The sequence below is a fragment of the Rhea pennata genome, chromosome 10 (genome assembly GCF_028389875.1).
Source record: "Rhea pennata isolate bPtePen1 chromosome 10, bPtePen1.pri, whole genome shotgun sequence".
NCBI lineage: Eukaryota > Metazoa > Chordata > Aves > Rheiformes > Rheidae > Rhea > Rhea pennata.
The window spans coordinates 22,149,372-22,166,336 of record NC_084672.1 but is presented as its reverse complement, the minus strand read 5'-3'; the positions used below and the strand labels follow the sequence as shown (position 1 = coordinate 22,166,336).

At 48.3% G+C, this 16,965-nt stretch overlaps 1 protein-coding gene across 2 annotated transcripts; it reads left to right on the top strand.

Annotated features, from left to right (window-relative positions):
* Positions 1 to 243: 243 nt before the first annotated feature.
* On the top strand, positions 244 to 12,801 carry CLK3 (CDC like kinase 3). 2 transcript variants are annotated; one of them, XM_062584249.1, is made up of 13 exons: positions 244 to 303; positions 1,216 to 1,364; positions 3,903 to 4,116; positions 6,354 to 6,447; positions 6,721 to 6,787; positions 8,456 to 8,572; positions 9,009 to 9,175; positions 9,683 to 9,777; positions 10,157 to 10,286; positions 10,792 to 10,874; positions 11,265 to 11,344; positions 12,117 to 12,207; positions 12,392 to 12,801. In XM_062584249.1, the coding sequence occupies exons 2-13, from the start codon at positions 1,216 to 1,218 to the stop codon at positions 12,575 to 12,577; spliced, it is 1,473 nt and encodes a 490-aa protein (XP_062440233.1). In that variant the 5' UTR covers positions 244 to 303; the 3' UTR covers positions 12,578 to 12,801. The 2 variants fall into 2 exon arrangements, with proteins under 2 accessions (XP_062440233.1, XP_062440232.1); XM_062584248.1 differs by lacking the exon at positions 244 to 303 and adding an exon at positions 557 to 818.
* Positions 12,802 to 16,965: the final 4,164 nt, after the last annotated feature.

Here is a 16,965-nt window from a genome sequence, read left to right as displayed (position 1 = left end):
AAAAAAAAAAAAAAACAAGAAGAAGGGTGGCAGACGGGGCACCACTGCCAGCACGGCGCGCTCAAAACCCAAGTTGTTTAAAGCCCGAATCGGCGATAAATTCTCTGCGCACAACCCCCGTGGAGGACCGGGGTCACCGAGTGCCCGCCCAGAGCGGCCGCAGCGGGGCAGGGGCGGCGCGCGGCGCGCGGGCGGGGCCGGGAAGCGGCGGAAGCGGAAGCGGCGGGCGCGGAAGTGGGAGCGGCGGGCGCTGCTGGGCCGGGCCGCGGCGGCGGGCGCGGCGCTGAGGGGGCCGCGGCGGCGGTGAGCGGGGCCGCGGGGCGGGGGCACCGGGCAGGCCGCGGCGGGGCGGGGCGGGTCGCGCTCGGGCCCGCGCCCGGCGGGGTTTGCGGCCCATGAGCTGCCGTCAGCCGCCGCCTCCTGCCCGGGCCTCGAGCGGGGTCTGCGGCCTGGGCCTGGGCGAGCCGCCGGGGAGCCGCCGCGCCGCCCTGCCCTGCCCCGGCCCGGCCTCCCGGTCCGGCCGCGCTGGAGCTGCGCGGGCGTGCGCTCCCCCGCGGGAGCGGGGACCCCGGAGTTGCCTTAGGGCTCGTGTCTCCCGTGCCTTTGCCGCTTCTTACGGCTCTACGCTCGGCGCTTTTAAAAAGCACTTTCCAGTCCCCGTCTGGCTTAAGAGCCCCGCAGGATAGATTATACGTGGCCACAGAGGAGACACAGGGGGGCCAATTTATGTACAGATCGTCGTGAAAGGCACCGGAAAAATAAATGATAACGTTCTTCTAGTAACTTCAGCTTTCTGAGAGGACGCCTTGAAATCTAAAGTATGATTTAATGACGGCATTCCTGTAACAGTGTCAGTGCTGGCTGCGTGTTCGCGCGGTCGAATGTCTCGCTTCTGAGAGATATTCAGAAGCCACCTGGCAAGCTGTGTAGGTGACCCTACTTGAGCAGAGAGGGGGGCCTAGATGGTCCCCAGAGGTCCCTTCCAGCCCCAACCTTTCTGTGATTCTGTCACGAAGGTCTCGTTTGAATTCTTGCATGATTTTTTTGTTGTTGTGCCTTCCAGAGCTCTTTCCCGAACCCTTTAGGGCTGTCTTTGTCCCCATCCTTCTTGTTCCATGGGGCAGGAAGCTTTGTGATTCTTTCAGGAATTGGTCAGAGCATGAACCAGTCAGTGTTTTGAGCAGGTGCTAAACTGGAAATTTTTGGTGTCCTTAGATGCATCACTGTAAGAGATATCGGTCCCCTGAGCAGGAGACCTACTTGGGTCACAGATGGAAGAGGAAGAGGTCTCATAGCAGAGACTATGATGGAAGATTACGATACCCACCCCGGAGGGATTTTGCAAGGAGATCACGGTCTAGAAGGTAAGAGTTGGTTTCATCAAAGGTTAGCGCTTCTGCTAGGCAGCTGCTCCGCCGCTGGCATGCAGCTGCAGCTGTGGTGCAGGCTGGATTATGCTCTTAACATACGCTCGTCGCTGATCCTGATCAGAGCTAGCCCTGAGAGGTGACAGGTTTCTTTTCCTAATTGTGGATAACACAAAACTGTAAATCCCAGAGATGGAAGTAAATGGCGTATTTGTTTGCCTTCTCTTAGGCATTTCTGCCTCTGTATCTAGCCAAAAGTTCTTCCCAAAATAATGACATGTCTTTAATATTAATGACAGAGAACAGTCTGCCTGGAATCATGTTTCCCAGCTCTGATGGTGCAGAGGCATTAAAGTCTTTCTCTCTTGACAACCCGCTTTTCTTTTTTCCTCAAATTTCAACTCAAAGTAAAAATTCTTTTACCTCACCTATACTGTCAGAAAGGAATTATAAATATCTGCTCTATTATACCATAACTCAAACTGAACTCCCCTGTTCTGACCCTGGATTTTAATTTTGATCCTTTTGTTCAGTGTTTCCACGGTAACAAACAAATTAGCACACAGGTGCTGAAAGCACAAAGGATAACTATCATCTGATAAAAGATCTGTGGTGAGGGTTTGGGAATAGAGGCAGGAGTGCTAATAGGGAGCTGTGTGCTGCTACTTCATGGTGGGGAACAGAAATAGGTTGGCTGTCCTCGCTGCTGGGTGGTGCTGGAGCTTGTCCAGGCGCTGTTCCACTGGCTCAGCTAGCAACTGAGACTTTAACAGGGCAGGTGCAGCTAACAGGGAATTGAGTTCATCTTTGAATTCCTTAATTGCTCTATTGTTTAATTTCTGTTCTGGATCTGGGTTGTGCTTACTTGGAAGAAGTGCATTGTGAAATACAACTGATGGACACAGTGGACTTTTCCGTTTTCATCTGATGGATTATTTAGAACAGATTTGGATGAAAACCATCTTTTGCTGGGGGAAAACCTTTTTGCCCCTTTAGGCTCAGAGCGAGAGCTTCTTACAGGTCTGTTGGTCTCCTCAGTATCTGAGCCCTTCACATTCTCCACTGTTGTTTCTTAATCCTCTGTGTCTTGAAAGTTCACACTGAAATTTCACAAAGATATGTTTTGAGTGGAGTATTGGTGTGGAATAAAGCTATTTTTTGCTTGTTTGTTTTGGATAGTTTAGTAGTGACCTAAAGCTGCTGCTATCTTGGCAGACTGTGAAGCTATTTGTTCTTGATCCAAGACAAAATGAATCACCTGCTTACTGCACACACATCTGCGTACTGTTAAGCTGTCAGCAAGAGAGCCAGACGTTGCCAAAGTAGAGAGGGGGGAAACAGCGAAAGCTCCAATTTCCAGAGTGGAGCAGTTGCAACAAGGTGTTGGTCAGAGAGGCAGTTGCTTTTTGCGCTCAGCATAAGACAGCATAAAGCTGGCTAGTCATTGCCCAAAGTACTGCTGTTAATCACACTTTGTGTTTATCATCTCTCATGGAAAGTCAGTATGCTGTTTTTGTTTTCTCTGAGTTGCAACGTCTCCTACTTAAACCCTGGCTTGTCATTCAGTAACATGTGAATCAAGACTTGCAGTAAAGGTAGTATTTTATTAGATCAAGAATAACAGTTGGGGTAGGGAAAAAGTCATGCTTTTGGAGGTACAAGCAAACCGTGGTTAAGTGATACTGTGTTTGTTGTACTGTCTAAAAATGTAACCGTAACAGTTCTGCCAAGAAGGCCCATGGGATTAAACTGCGATCTGCAGAGCGTAAAGCAGGAGCTACAGAACTGTGGTTCTAGCTTGAGGCACTTCCAGCTCACAGGTGCTCTCTAACTGAGCGCAGAGGAACTGTTGGTGTGCTTCAGTTAATATGCACATATGGTACCTAAAACAGCTTATAGCTACCGACAAAGGGAACTTCGTCTTGTGGCCCTCCATGACGCGTGGTTTACTTCACGGGTTCGCAACCCTTGGTTGTCAGGGCAGGCAGGGGTTTGGCTAAACTGCAGAGTGCAAACCTTTTGTGGCTTTCACTAATGATCTGTTGAGTTGTTGTGCGTCTGTACATGGAAGACTTGCTATTTAGGGGACTCTGATCCCCACTGGGGTGATGACTAGTGCGCTTCTGCTGCGTTCAATTCTCATTTGTGTAAAAACTAATAAGAGTCCTTCCTGAGGGAAGAGGAATTAATGTTAGAAAAATACTTGCGTACGGTGGTGGAGGTGGCTCAGGTAAGGCAGGCAGCTCAAATCCAGCTCTGAGTATGTGGGTAGTTTCCCCTCTAGCTTCTTTAAATGTGGATGTGCCATGCTATTTTCTTTAGCTAACCTTCTCCTCCTCCTTATTGGAGAAACTTGCCTGAAAAGTGGCCAGCATTGGAGCTATAGCGGGGTGGCTGTTTGAAGGCAGGACGTTGCTGTTGTCTCCCTGCCACCAGGTAGTGGGAAGAAGAGCTCTTACTGTCAGCAGGACTCTGGTTTGATTTTTTTTTTTCCCGCTCTTCTGGCTTACGAAGGGTTTTTTGTTTGTAATGCAGCCATGACAGGATGCCTTACCACAGGAGATACAGAGACAGGCGGGACAGCGACACCTACAGATTTGAAGACCGAAGCCCGTCTTTCGGAGAGGACTATTACTCGACCCGCGCACGGAACTGGCGGCGGTCCAGAGGCAGAGAGCAGCACCGCGCGAAGAAGCATCAGCATCACTGCCGGAAACGCAGGACCAGGTCTTGTAGCAGTGCCTCCTCGGTGAGTAGCGTCCAGAATGAGTTCAGGATTGTTCACGTTTTTAACTGTTCTTTTACCTCCTTTCAGCTCTGAACACTCTGGGTGAGTACCGCTAATCCCATTTTTGTTTGTTTTGATTATGTGGAACATATAGTCCAAAATCTGTGTCTTGTTAAGATGGAAGCATTTGTGGCTATCGGGTTTGACTAGTCCAGCCCCTGTAGCTCTAATACACGAGGAAACTAAGCCGTGTTCTTACGGCCGGGGAGGGGATCGGTGAACGCTTCAAATGGTGCAAACGCATGATGTGTTAAAAAGGGTGAGTCTTGGGTGCAGGCCAGCCTGGCTGCCGTGTCGCTCCTTTTAAGGTTATGTGTGAGAAGGGTTTCAGTTCTGCATATCGGTGCTGCTCTAGGAGGTTTTGGTATGCAGCGATGGTACCAAGCACTCCTGTGAAGGCGTGTTGATTGACTTGTGCCAGGATCCTGTGCCATATAGGATCATTCAGCTGTATCAAGGCTTACTCTTCTGAGTCATTAGCCGTGTAGTTATTAACTCCTGTCCTACACTACTTAGAGGCTGCCACCTTCTGAGAACATGCACATGTCCTCTTTGGCTATTTTTACACAAGTGTCCTCGGACTTCAGCTTCTTTGAGAACTTCAGTGTTTTTCACCGAATTATAATGCAATATGTTATCCCTTGCCTTAGATACTTGGAGGATTGACAGGGAATATTTGGCACAGGCTGGGGAGACTTGCCCCAGGACCTGGAGCACCGTGGAAGTGTTGTGAGGTATCTCTGCTTCACTGCTTCTCTCGCTCCAGTAAGGAACGCTTCTGTCATTCACAAGTTCATTGTTTGTAGATGTTATTACAACCAAGTGACCAAGTCCTGATCCCTGCAGTTATGCTAGATAGCTGCATGGCTTGGAACTTCTGATGGTCTGTTGCTTTCCTCCCTTTATTTCTTTGCAGTTGACTTTTTAAGTTGCGCCTTAGAAAAAGGCCAAGTTATGATTAAAACTCTCTAAGACTGCGTGTGTGTGAGTGGCGGTACAATGTACAGGTTTGGCTGGCGTGATCTAAATCCTTTGAAGTCCCACAGCTGTCTCAACTGTTCTTTCTGCCTTCTTCTCCGTTTCAGCTGACGTTTAGGGTTTGTTTGTAGGTCGTTATTTTGAACTGGTAGGGGGGTGTGGGGTGCAGTAGAGAAGATGGATAGAAGTTCAGGCATGGAAGTTTAGAGCCTTGTTAGCATTTCTTTGGCTGCAGAGACTGTAACTTTTTTCTTTTTTTCTCCTCTTTTTTTTTCTTTTTTTTCTTTTTTTAAACTAACTAGAAAAGTTAAGGTATTGGGACAATTTGCTCTGTGGTCCCTGGATCCTTCTGGGAATGTTCGGCTGGTTTTCCAGTAGAAGCTAGTAGTAGCAGGGGTGATTGTGACCTCTAACCTTTAGCGGACACTGGAAGTTATGAGTGAAACACTCTCTGTCCTGTTCCTAAAGTTCTTCCAGGCTTAAATTTGCATCTCAAGAAAGATGTGCAATACTAGGTCTGTTTGCATTCAGTCAGGCTTGTAGAGATAGGATCAGCTTTGTTGTTGGTTCTGTGAAGAAGGGAAGGGCTGATTCGTAGCAGGGGCAGGATACGTCTCTGTGTAGCTGGTGATCTATTAATTGAGGTACAAGAGAGCAGACTGCACAATGGGAGAACTGCTACTCTGGCTTCTACTGGACAGCTTGTCCAAACTGACAACTTGTATACCCATCGTCACGTTTGCCAGCGGAGAAAATGACATTGTTCTGGCAAAGCCTGTGTTCTTCTTCCACCTCATTCCTCTGGTAGCATCCTCTGGTGCTGTAGAGGAACCTGCTCCTCTGTGGCAAATCTTGTGGGGAATGGTGGTGCCAAACCAGTGACTGGAGCTTCCCAGCTGCTGCTTCCCTTCAGAGAAGAGGGGGGCAATTTCCTGCTTAGAAGCTGCTGCATCAGACACTGTAGCTAATGAGAGAGTTTTCTTTATATACCTGTAGCTGTTGATTACTTTTCTGTTTTGAAGTTAGTTTGTGTCTTGACGTGTCCCTTGCAATATCCCTATCGTTATATATGCTGTGTGCCTTATGAAATGCTGGGATCTGGAAAATCCAACCACCGACGCACCGTCGTCTCCACCTTTGAATGACAACACAATCTGCCACTCGGAACTGCCCGCTGTGTGCGCTTGGTCGTGTGCCGTTTCGGGGGGCGGTGTGTACAGAGAAGCCAACAGAGCAGTAAGCGCAGCAGGAGCGTGGAAGATGACAAAGAAGGCCACCTGGTGTGCAGGATCGGCGATTGGCTCCAAGAGCGATGTACAGCCACCTTTCGTAAAACTTTACCTCTCTACTTTCTATCCCCATGTTAGACAAGATCTCTCTTTTTTTGTACTGGAGGGGTCTCTAGTATTTATTGGTTATAAATGGACTGACCAATAATTGCCTGAGGCAGACAATAGACACTTGAGTTTTAAAGAGTGTAGCAGTGAGAGACAATTTTTGTTTTGACATTTTATTGCTGTGAAATTGCAGGACCTCAGCTCTCGCCAAACCTCAGAAGTTCATATCCACTCTTGTTTTCTCTCCTAGATGAAATTGTCGGCAGCCTTGGTGAAGGCACTTTTGGCAAAGTTGTGGAGTGTGTGGACCATGCCAGGTAGGCACCTTTCACTTCCAGGTGACTTGCCTGCCCGTTGTGGAACAAGCTCAGATGTGCACAAGCGTGGCAGGATTAATGCTGCCAGTTTTATGTGGGCTTGGGACTCTACAGGACTGAAGTGTTGCCATCTCCCACTTGTCACCGTGGTAGAAGTTACTCCTCTTAGCAAGTGGAAAGGGGCCTCGTTCGTACCTCAGCCATCCAAGGTTGCAAACTGATGTGTTAATCCAAGCAGTGGAGTTCAGCAGCTGAGGGCTTAGACACAGACTCTGTTCTGCTGCCCTACAGTAAAAGCAGGGAATTTAGGCATAGAGATGGGACAGTCAGCTGGGGAAAGTGACCTCTTAATCTGCCAGAGTACTATTTTTCTTTTCTCCTCTTCTGCAATTACACCTGACCCTTGTCTTTCTGACCTGGGCCATGGGATGAGCGTAGTGCAGGAACTACTGGGATCCTCCTGCCTCTTCAGAAATCTTCCTGGCACAGTTGGAGAGGAGGTGTCTGCTGGAGTCAGTGACCTCATCGGCTGCTGTGTCAGGATGTGGTGTATTTGCAGGGCTTTCTGCAGCTCTCTTAGGAGTGTTACTGAGCAGTAATAGTCTTTCAGTGTGAGTACTTAACTACTGGACAAGTTGGAGTGAGGGCAGAACATCCAGAGCTCCCATCTGTTATTCAGTGACCTGCCTCTTCCCCCCCACACCTTTTTTTTTTGTCCCCATACTATCATATGGTCATCCCAAGCTTGCTGAAGGTTACCTCCTCCCTCTGCCCGTTAGTATTTCGTATTGAGTGATTGCCAGGTGCTTGCTCAGCAGTCTCTCTGAATGGCATGTGCAGTGTGACATGGCTTACCTAGAGGCAGGCAGTGGGTGCGTGGTCTGTTGTGTATCCTTGGGAAATTCTGTGCAGCTGTAAAGGCTTCTGCAATGTCCTCTTTGCTGTCTGGGCACTTCTGGTGCTGCTTGGCTTCATGCTAGTGAGTTTCTGTCTTGGCCTTTTCTAAGGTAGAAATAGGGTTTTGGTGGCAATTTGTGTAGCTCTGTGACTTGTTGCAGGATAAACAAACTCTCTTTTTCTTGGATTTCCACATTGGTTCATGTACACTCAAATCACAGATGTTTTCTGGTTAACTTGAAATACTGGTAATGGTTGGGACTCCCAGCCATGGACCGTCTCATAGCAAGCTGGATTTTGGCAAAGGGGAGGCTCCTGTTCCCACCAAAGACTGCACGAGTGAAGTTCCCTCTCCATGCATATCCCTTTCTCCCCCCCCCCCCCCACCCCGAGTTCCTGACTCCCATCAAGCCTGCAGCTGCTTTTGATCTGGGCCAAAGCTGTCTTGAAACAAATGGGAGAAGGAAACCCTGGAAGGGAGATGGAGAAAATAAGGCTATGTCAGATCCACCCCTTGTGTGTGGATCTCCCCTCAGGCCCAGCGGGGCAGTTCTCTGCTCCAAAACAAACTGGGGAACACCTGTAATTGAGATGTAAATCCTTGGCAAATCTTGACAGGACAGTTGGGACCCAGAACTGGCTGAACCTCTTTCCTGCCAGTTACTGTGGTTGTGTTTTCCAGGATATGCACTCTCAGTGGATTGAGGATGTGTCTGTGGAGGTGACTGCGGCTTTTTCTCTGACTTCATCCCTCTATCTCTTCCCTTACAGAGGCAAATCTCAGGTGGCACTGAAAATCATAAAAAATGTTGGAAAGTACCGAGAAGCAGCGAGGCTGGAAATCAATGTCCTGAAGAAAATCAAAGAGAAGGACAAGGAGAACAAATTGTAAGTTCCTGCAGCGGCCTCAAGATGGTCAGTGCTACTTTCTAGAGATAGGGCATCTGTGTAGACAATGTGCAGAGTAATGCTGGGCTTAGGACTCGAATACTCACTGTTTGTCTCCTGTGTTAAGAAAAAAAAATCTCTTCTGCCTTTTGGAAGAAGAAGGCCTTTCTCTACTTACGTATGCAAATACTCCTACTGAGCTTCTCTGCTGAGAAGAGCTTGCTGCCTTGTCCCATTTGAGTTGGAGATTTTTATAGAAAGGCATTTCAGCAAGGGGAGGCCTCTCCTGTGGAACAAGAGGCGTTGTGGTGCTTCTGAATCTGCTGGCTCAGAGCATTTGCTTACCAGCCACTTCTGGAGTAGGCAAAGGCTGGGAAAACTGCTGTTCTGTCAGGTCACTGAATGATGATTAATCCTCACATCTTTTTCTCTGCAGCTTGTGTGTCCTGATGTCAGATTGGTTCAACTTCCATGGCCACATGTGCATTGCCTTCGAGCTTCTAGGCAAGAACACTTTTGAGTTCCTGAAGGAGAATAACTTCCAGCCATACCCTCTCCCTCAGATTCGGCACATGGCCTACCAGCTCTGCCATGCCTTGAGATGTAAGTTACCTGGGACTGGCCTTCGGGCTTGCCAGCCGACGTTTGTTCTTCAGTACCTGCTTTTTCTACCCAGGCATTAATAATAGCTGAATATTTGAGGTATTTTTTTCCCCTTGTGTGAAGCTTATAAAAAGATGTGAGATGCTGGTGTCTGTGGAGGACAGAGCAGGGAAGTGGTCTGGAGCAGCAGTCTTTAAACATGCTCCCTTTTTCTTCTGAAAGGAATGGCAGGGAGACTTGTAAGCTCTCTTTTGCAAAAGTGCTTTGTCTGTACCCAAAATATCTAGCTAGGCTAAGATGTGCTCACCAGAATAGTTTGGGAGGTGCTGAGAAGGAGCTGGTTTGTCACAGTGTCCGGTGTGTGGCTGCTCTAGTCCAGAGCTGGAACTCCCCTGGGGGCTGAGGGAGCTTTGCTTGGTTCACGGGGCAGAGCTATATATATATGTATATGTATGGTTTGGTGTGTGTTTCTTGTAAATCTTTCTCTTCTCTTCCCTACCTTTGCAGTTTTACATGACAACCAGCTGACTCACACTGACCTCAAGCCAGAAAACATCTTGTTTGTCAACTCAGATTTTGACACGTTGTACAACGAGAAAAAGGTGAGTTATGTCTGAAAGAAAGGTGAATAGACAAGGGGTGACTTGCCTCCTCCTCCTGGCAGAAATTGGATCTTCCTTGTTCTGTATATGCTCTAAGGAGCTTCAAAGGTCTGTTCCATGAGAACAAAACGGAAGTTGGGTCTTTTCCTTCTCCAGTGTCTTCCAGTAGCTCTGAGGTTCGTTTCAGTGGTTCTAGTCCATGAAGTGGAGCATTCAGCTGCTTTCCTTAACGCTGACCAGAGACGTAAAGAGCTCCAAGTCTCACAATTCTATTCCTTCTGATGATTAATGCAGACATGGCAGTTCTGGGACTCCTCAAAGCTTGCCTTAATCCTGAACCAACTATTCAAAGCTCTGAACACTTCTTGTTTCTTTGCAGAGCTGCGAGGAGAAATCTATTAGGAACACAAGCATCCGTGTGGCAGACTTTGGAAGTGCTACTTTCGATCACGAGCACCACACCACTATTGTGGCTACCCGGCACTACCGTCCACCAGAAGTCATCCTTGGTGAGTAGTGCTGGGATCTGGGGAGCCTTAGCCAGCTGAAGGAGAACAGTTGTCCCAGCGGTGCTGTAGGATGATGCTGTCTCTAGGAAAATGAGCTGAAAGCTCAATTTCTGAACACGACTTGGGGGCAGCCTGTTCCATGCAAAGGAAAGTAAACCTGTGATGCCACTGCTGCGGGAAACAAGGTTCCCCACTGTCTCAGTGGTCCAAAAGCCCTGACTGCATGAAAATTATCCATGGCTAGTGTATGCCCTTCACCAGGAGTGCAGAGGGCTAAGAAATGCCAGTAAGACTTGTGAGCTGCTCAGATTGGCTCCAGGGGAGCATGGGGGTCAGCACAAACCGAAACGGAAGCGCCTGTCTCTTGTGAGACCGCTTGCCAGCCTAAGGCCCTGCAGAACGCACAGATAACTTCTAGGTTTGTTTTCATCCAGTCCTTGCAGTCCTAAATACAAAATAGGAGAAACCTGGTGGGAGCTCAAAGCTAGCTTTATTCTCTTTGCAGAGCTGGGCTGGGCACAGCCATGTGATGTCTGGAGTACCGGCTGCATTTTGTTTGAGTATTACCGTGGCTTCACGCTCTTTCAGGTATGACTCTTGCAAAAAGCTTCGTACCCTTAGACCAAACTAAGAAGCCTTAATATCTCAAAATGCTAGCGCTTAAATGGAGGGAAGGGAAATGCAGACCAGGCACTGAAAATCAGAAACTGACTTTCTGTGTGTTAAAATAAGCACAGGAAAGCCTTTAGGTTGAGAACTCATGACTTACTGAAAGGACAAGGTTCAGATCACTTTGATTTCTTCACTGTACCTGTGAAGAATAGAAAATGAGAAAGAGAAGACGAAGTTTGAATAGACCTTCATCATTCCTGACGGAAGCTTGTCTCATCTCACCCTGTACTTGTACAGGTTACAGACCTTTTGTTGTCAGATCTCCAAGTTCTTAAGTAATGCACCATTGCTCCTTTTCTTTTGCAGACTCATGAGAACCGTGAACATCTTGTCATGATGGAAAAAATCCTTGGGCCAATTCCATCTCACATGATTCATAAAACCCGGTAAGAATCTGTTCCTGAATTCTGACAGTCCAGTCAAGTGCTTGTCGTGGCGAATTAGTCAGAATATCAATTCTCCGTCCACATACGAGGCCTTAGCTATGTGGTTATAAACCTGCGGAGACTTTGTGTAGTCTAGAAGAGTTGCAGAGAGCATGTGGTGGCTTTTTTTTTTTTTTTTCCTTTTATGAACCTGACCACAGGCTTTAGGGAGAATGACTGAGCAGCTTATGTACTGCAGAGATTATAGTGTTAAGCCTGTAGGCTTAACCTAAAGGAGCTGTGGTGCTGTATGCATGTCGAGATGGGCAGCTATTGCTGAGAAGCCATCTCAAGCAATTCTTGATGCTTCCTAAGCCAAAAAGTTTTTTCTTTAGTTTTGTCTTTTTTTTAGTGTAGTAGCTGCCTGTAGCTTGCAGTGTGAGGGAACGGGTGAGCTGTACTCCTGCTCACGGCCTCTTTGGATCATAGAAACTATTGCCTGTTCTGTAGCTCTTTCTCTGTGCTGCAGAGAAACAGCAACTTTCCCTTTTTCACCACTCTAAGGCATATAGATAAAATGTTTTATTCTTCATTTACAAGGGAATCTAGCTTGACTTTTTGTTTCTCTTCTTGAGTAACATTTTGCTCCTCTCATGGTGGAGAGGTACAGAATGGGGGGAGGTATTGTCACTGAACCTTAGAGGCCGCTGCTTTCCCTCTGCCTGTGCAGATAAGCTTTTCTGCGTATGTATGTCCCCAAAAGAGCTCACTGAACACTCTCCCTTGCTCATAGGAAACAAAAGTACTTCCACAACGGGAACCTGGTGTGGGATGAGAACACATCAGATGGGAGATACGTCCAACAGAACTGCAAGCCCCTGCGGGTAGGTGTTGCTCAGCGGCTGGTGGTGGCTAGCTCAGGAGCGGGTGACAGCTGTGATGTGGTTAAAGGTCCTGGCAGCGTAATTGCAGCCACAGGCCTCTTTAGGAAGTGGAAGCAGATTGAGGTTACCCAAAGCCTTATCTTACCGGAGCGTTGCACCTCTCTCCCACCCTGTTCTATTTCAGACATACATGCTGCATGACTCACTGGAACACGCACAGCTCTTTGACTTGATGAGGAGGATGCTAGAATTTGATCCTTCCCAGAGGATCACGTTCTCCGAAGCTCTCCTGCATCCCTTTTTTGCTGGCCTCTCTGCAGAGGAAAGGATGCTGTGTGGTCGAAGCGCAAGCCGGGATCTGAGCAGATGACAGTTGGGGTGGGTGATTGCCTGCTGGATTTGTATATACCGGATTGGTCTAGCCTCTGCAGTTCAGCTCTGGTCACCCTCTTCTCTCTCAGAGTTCAGAGGTACTGGTGTACACTGTGACATGGACCCTGGATAGGGGAGGGGAAGAAAAGCTACATTGGAAAGCACAGATTTGTCTATTTATATGTTGTAAAGTTAAAATAAAGTGTTTCTTATTGTTTGATACTTCCCTGGTAGGCATGCATAGGGTGGTTTTGCTCCCAGCTTTCTTCTCTTTTCTGCAATGAAAGAAAGGAGGAGCTGCGGAAAATGATCAGGAAAGTAAGTAGCAGGAATCTTTGTTTCAGTGGAGGGCAAAAAGTGAGGATAAGTGGACCAGGCTCTCCCTGGTCTCCGTCCCTGCCTGCCTGAACGGTGTAGAGCAGAGGGGAGGGCTTGTTCCAGATGTGTTATCAGGCTCTAGAGCAGTAGCAGACAAATGAACAGTTGCACATGAATAGCACACATGAATAGTTGCGCTTTATTTCAGGGCATCCCCCAGTAGCGGCAGGAATGAGTCATTACAAACGTTAGGTCACAAATGAAATATCAAGCAGTTACATAGTGCAGTGATCTTCACATGTTAGTGACCAGAGCAGCACTCATGGGCAGTTCCTATGATGGTGGTTAAGGTTATGGTAGAAACTATCTCAAACATGGATAAAAAAATGTTGCATTCTTTAAATTAACTCTGGCAATAAAGGAGAAAGGGGGAGAAGACAGGGGCCAGACCCCCCCCCCCCGCCCTTGGTCTTGTAGAGTGCTCCACCAGAAGTGCTCACACCTGCACATGAGATACATTTCCCAGAGGTCAGGCCTGCGTTCCCTTCCTCAAGTAAGCTTTTGTCTCAGAGCAAAAGTACAGTCAAGTGCCCAAATCTACTCTCATCCTAGGAACGTGAGCACACAGTGAAGCTTTACTGTGCAGAACACAACCCAAAGCTCCCTGCTGCACCATGAGCGCTCTGCCCAGGTTAAGTATTAGGAAACATTTCCCTTATAAGAAAAGCTCACACACACACACACCCCTATTGTGTAAAACTGCCCACTGTATTTTCACTTAAACTTCTGGGACGGTGTTGCTGCACAGCTGGCAATACATGGAGCCTTAGTGCTTCCTGGAGCTCTGCAGCAGTAAGTAAAGATACGATCCCAGCTGCCATCCCTGCAAAAGGGTCTCCGCCTGCCTCAGTGTGGGCCTGTAACTTCAGCCAGCGGCACAGCAGCACAGAAGCTGAAAAACACCTTGTGATTTAGCCTTGACTGCTTTACGCTTTAACTGCTCTAAGTGTACAATCTACAGTTTAATACCAAATCCAGACAAGTCAAGAAACACTTGCGGCCTGGTTCAAGGAAAGCAGAAAGGTGAAACAGCAGGTTCTCTTAGCAAGTGGCTTGGGCAAGGGAAGGTAAAAATCAGAGGACTAGAACTAACATTGCTACAAAAAATGATCAGTGGATGCTCTTCCACCTTGTTTAACCCAGCTGCTGCTCCTCTGCCCAGTGAAGACTAGGTCTAACTGAAACAGTTCAAAGAAATAAAAGGCAGAGAGAAGCCTTGCATTTGTATTTTAAATAACCAACCCCACTGCTGTCCCTTACCAAGAGGGGTTGAGTCAGAACCACAGCTTGTTCAATGCCATTACAGTTCAAGCTGAAACATGGTTCACCTGAGGAATAGGTGCTTGAGTCTTTGCTCTGTCCTTCCTCTGGAAGAGGAACACCAACTCGAGGGCAGAGCGCTGACAATTCACAAAAGTCATCGAGCGGCTCAGTGTGAGCACTAAGGCTGTTCAGCATAAGCCAGTGGACATGGTTCAGTAGTCTGACCCTCAGCTGGGTAAGAAGCGCACAGAAACCAAGCGGGGCAGAGCCCTTCATCCTGCTGAGGTAGATACGGCGAGTTCCACGCATTTTGGCAGGGGAAGTGCTGTAGCTGAGAGCTTACACGCCTGCACCCTGCAGCAATTAGCCTAGTGCTCACAAGTCTCATGCTTGTAGTACGAAGCAGCTGGTTGCCATGTTCCCAGAAGAGACAGTTCAGTGGTGCTAGAGAGTAACAGGAGGTGGATCCTCCCCCGTTACTCAGGGTTTTCAGGCAAATTAATTATTCAGTTGCTTCGTTTCACCTAGGGAGGTCTCTTCCCTCCTCCTTTGATACACTTGGCCTTTGTTCTAAGCAGATGAAGGGCAGAGACAAGTGCCTGATCTATAGATCAGCATCGTCACTCGTAGCACAAATGGCTCAACAGTTCTGTTACACAGAACTCCCAACCTGCTTATCACCTTCACACATACAGAACAGCTAAACCAATAGATCCACACACACCAGCTGCCCCTACAACTTCAGCCTTAAAAGAAATCCAGTTCCCCCAGAGAAAAGGCACCACTTGAAGCCTGAAAGTCTCCACAGCTGCCAGAACAGGGTCTACATTACATTTAGGTACCGGTAATAGCTTTGGTGGGGGCAGGTAAGGTACCAGAAAAAGGCAGCACTTCAAGCACTGCTTACGCTAACAGCATCAGGAGCCAGCAGACAGGAAGCCAAGCCAAGCCACCGGCTGCTGGAGCAGGGCCCTCGGCCGTGCATCTGCCTCGGTTCGCCGAGGGGAACCGCTCCCGCTCGCAGAGCCTCCTATGTCACTCCAGGTTCAGCACAGCGCGTGCAGCCTAATTCAGCACCTTCAGCGAGCAAGAGCAGATCCAGCACAACAGATTTCCCAAACCAGCTGACTGACCGTTAGCTGGTCTCTACTCCAGGCATCAGAGCAGGACTCCACCTGGGCAGCACAACAAGTGCAGAAAAAGGTACCCAAAACACTTCCTAGTGACCTGTGGGAAGTCAGCGCAGCACAAGGCCATTTAGCAAAGCGACATGGGGCAGATTCCCCGCAGTATTTCAGACGAGACCGGCCTGCCACATCCCTCCGGAAGGAGGGGGGCAGCTCCCACAGCAACATCTGATGGCAAAATACAACAGTGATGACTACAAATAGCAATGCCTGGAGCAGCGGTGACCAGACTTCAGTGGACAAGGGCAAGCGAGGACAACACTGCAAGCACCGCCATAGTCACCCTGGGCAGCCTTGCCCTGTCTCCCAGCCTGTACTGCAGCCCTGCCTCATAACACGGGCACAAGGCCAGCGCAGACCCTCGTCCTAGTCCTCCTAGCAGGCATGGAGGGACATAAAACAGCATGTTCATTCTTCCCCTCTGCACATACATGAAAAAGATCGCTAAAGCATGAACAGTATCTAGGCTACCTTTCACTGCCTGCGCTACCAGGTCAGCAGATGTCCTATGCTCCCAATTCAAGTTCCCTGTGATCCCTCGGTGCCAATATTAAAGGCCAGAAGATTGTTTTTTCAGAAGTGTGATAGGTACCCAGCTACCATTAATATCCATGGGAACTGAGGGCCTAAGGCCTTCTTCAACCTGGTTCTCAGTGCATGGGTACACAGACAGACACATGCCCTCCCTTCATGCAGGCTTTGTGCCCAAAGGGAATGAATGGATCTATTGGGACCTACTTCCCAATGGATCCTGGAACTGCTTCCCAAGCCACATTTGAGTGTGGGAGGAATACTGCAGTGTCCTAGTGCTACCAGCAACTCACCCAAACACCATCTGCACCATACACCAAATAACACAGAGTAACACTACCCTGCTCCATCGTGCTTTCCCTGATTCATTCAATCACTACGCCAGAAAAAGAGGAAGGAAAAAAAAAAAAAAAAAAAAAAAAAAAAAAAAAAAAAGCACCAAACCTACTCTGGCTAGAAGAGCTCCTTTCCAAAACACACCTTGTTCCCCCAGACCTGGGGTCATTCATTAAGCAAACAAAACAAAAACAGAAGAGCCAGAGGACAAGCAAGCAAGGCCTAACTTCAGACACGGAGGTTCCCAGAGCACGTGCTACTTGAGAACTTCTGGCTCTTGATACAAGCTTTCTAAAAAGGAAACTTTCTCCTTGAGGGGATGGCGGGTCCAAGGAGGAGCAAGCTACAATTGCCTTCGTGAACATAAAACAAGAGAGAGGGAATCAAAAAGAACAACATAACAAAACCAAACCCTCCCTCCCAGTAAGACTGCAACGAAAGGCATTTCTACACAATCAAGGGGTGCTGTTCCCACAAGGGCGCCCTTGCTGGGTCCGTCTGCCCAGAAGGACTGAAAAACATGTCTCAGCTCTTGAAACCATCTGTCACTTGTACCAAAACCTCCCCCCCAAACATCCCCTATTAAACAGCCCCCAGGCTGGATCACGGCAGCAATAGCTGCCTTCACCAGGGACAGATACCCTCTTCCTGCATGTTCCTTCATACAATGGCACAAGAGAATGAAAACAGC

Excerpts from the sequence above, each read along its gene's own strand:
- CLK3 (XM_062584249.1), top strand. The coding sequence starts at position 1,216 with ATGCATCACTGTAAGAGATATCGGTCCCCTGAGCAGGAGACCTACTTG. Across the intron at positions 9,778-10,156 it reads CGTTGTACAACGAGAAAAAG|AGCTGCGAGGAGAAATCTAT; the intron begins GTGAGTTATGTC and ends GTTTCTTTGCAG. Across the intron at positions 10,875-11,264 it reads GTGGCTTCACGCTCTTTCAG|ACTCATGAGAACCGTGAACA; the intron begins GTATGACTCTTG and ends TTTCTTTTGCAG.